Genomic DNA, 2,023 nt, shown 5'->3' on the forward strand with positions numbered 1-2,023 from the left:
ATCTGTAAAGGGGTCTGGTGCCCTCTTCTGGCCTGCAGGAATACACACAGACAGAATATTGTATACATAATAAATAAATAAATATTTTTTAAAAAAAGAAAAAAAAGACTATAATAGATAGATAGATAGATAGATAGATAGATAGATAGATAGATAGATAGATAGATAGATAATAAACAATACATAAGTAAAATAAACAGGCAAACTGAATGTGGTAGGTTGCTTGGTTTAGTAGACATGAACAAGCTCTCATCCTAGGTCTTAGTTTTCACTTCCCATTCCATTGATGGGAATACACAGGTATGATCCCATGTCAGTTTATGTGGTGTTGATGGGAAAACACAGGTATGATCCCATGTCAGTTTATGTGGTGCTTACGGGCCTGAGCCATGGTGTTTCCCTGACTGTTTTTCAGCTCCTCAGCAAGAAAGGAAGGTGTCAGCAGCCCTGTGAGTGGCAAGGACTTAGATGTGATTTCCATCTCCAAGACCCAGCTGATCCCCCCATCTTCCAAAGATGGGGATATCAAAGACATGTTTCCACGAGACAGGGAGACGTCCAGTATTGAACCCCTTCCCTCGGACTCTCCTAAGGAAGAGTTGCGCCCACCCAGGTAACCATCTAAAGACGGGTAGGTCTTCCACCAGATCAGATCACACCAAACCAGAGTGTGATCCTTATATGGTAAGTAAAAGGTGCGTACAACAGAAGAGAAATAAACAGGGGGACAGAGAGAGGCCAAAAGGAAGAAATGTGGTAACATATATGCATGCAAAATGGTCCAGCCTCAGTCTTCCAAGGTGCACAAAGAATCATTTTAGGGGCTGGTGAAATAGCTGAGTCAGAAAAGGCACTTGCTACCAATTCTGATGACCTGAGTTCAATACCCATGACATACATGGTGGAAGGAGAAAACCAACTCCCACAAGTTGTCCTCTGACCTCCATACATGTGCTTTGGTGTGCATGTGTGTGCATATACAAATAAATAAATCATGTTAGAACTTCAACATGTGTATCAATTATTTTACACTGAGAGCCCACTAGTTTCTGTTGGCAGGCTATTACATTTGTTCAATCTTGTGTTGTCTTTTTAAAAATGCATTTCAAATAAATTGCCAACATCAGTCCACATCCCTCTGTGCCAAGAGTTGTATCACATTAACTGTGGTTCCCAGAGAGTTTTGTACATGGGATTATGTATGGTGCAATCCCATGAGTGTACCCATGTGTGTTCATGCTAAGGCCTGAGCAGCCCAGCGCACCTAGTGTCTTCCCCTTGCACTCTGCTGTAGACCTTGAGACATAACCTCTCACTAAAGTGGAAGCTAACCTGGCTGATAGGCACCCTTTCACATCTGTTTTTGTGGCCTAGTGCTGGAGGTATAGATATGATGCTTGGCTTCTTATGTGGGTTCTGGGGTGTTGTATGAGATTTTTCTTGAGGAGACATGAACCGGTATCTGCTTACTCTATCTAGATAGGGAACCAGTGAGCGGACAAACTAACAGTGCCACCAAGTTCAAGGTAGCATACCAATGACTCCGTTGGGGTTTCTTACAGGAGCGTGGGTGACTGACTTAAAGGCACCTGCATCACCAAACGCCTACCCCAGCCTTGGTGATGACTCATAACAGCTATATCCCTAGAACTGTGTGACTTATAGGCAGCTGGACAAGTCCAGAAGTTACGGTTTCTATAACCTTGGAGAAGAGGGACTGGTAAATCTTTTAGTCTCAGAAACTTCCTGAGAGTTATGAGTTATTTACTTTCTAATTCTCATGGATTTTTGTGCTGGTTTGACTAAGAATGGCCCCATGTATCTGAATGCTTAGTCACCAGGGAGTGAAACTCTTTGATAGGCTTAGAAGGATTAGAAGACCTTTGTTGGAAGAAGTTTGTCTTTTTTTTTTTAAAGATTTTATTTATTAGCCGGGCGATGGTGGCGCACACCTTTAATCCCAGCACTCGGGAGGCAGAGGCAGGCGAATCTCTGTGAGTTCGAGACCAGCCTGGTCTACAGA

At 43.0% G+C, this 2,023-nt stretch overlaps 1 protein-coding gene across 1 annotated transcript in view; it reads left to right on the top strand.

Moving 5' to 3' along the window:
- Window positions 1-2,023, top strand: part of Kif9 (kinesin family member 9) — a 56,490-nt gene that overhangs the window by 38,131 nt on the left and 16,336 nt on the right. The window contains exon 14 of the mRNA XM_026779108.1: window positions 416-613. Coding sequence (XP_026634909.1) covers window positions 416-613 — 198 coding nt within the window. The remainder of the gene's footprint in view (window positions 1-415; window positions 614-2,023) is intronic.

The sequence above is a fragment of the Microtus ochrogaster genome, chromosome 5, assembly GCF_000317375.1.
Source record: "Microtus ochrogaster isolate Prairie Vole_2 chromosome 5, MicOch1.0, whole genome shotgun sequence".
NCBI classification, from domain to species: domain Eukaryota; kingdom Metazoa; phylum Chordata; class Mammalia; order Rodentia; family Cricetidae; genus Microtus; species Microtus ochrogaster.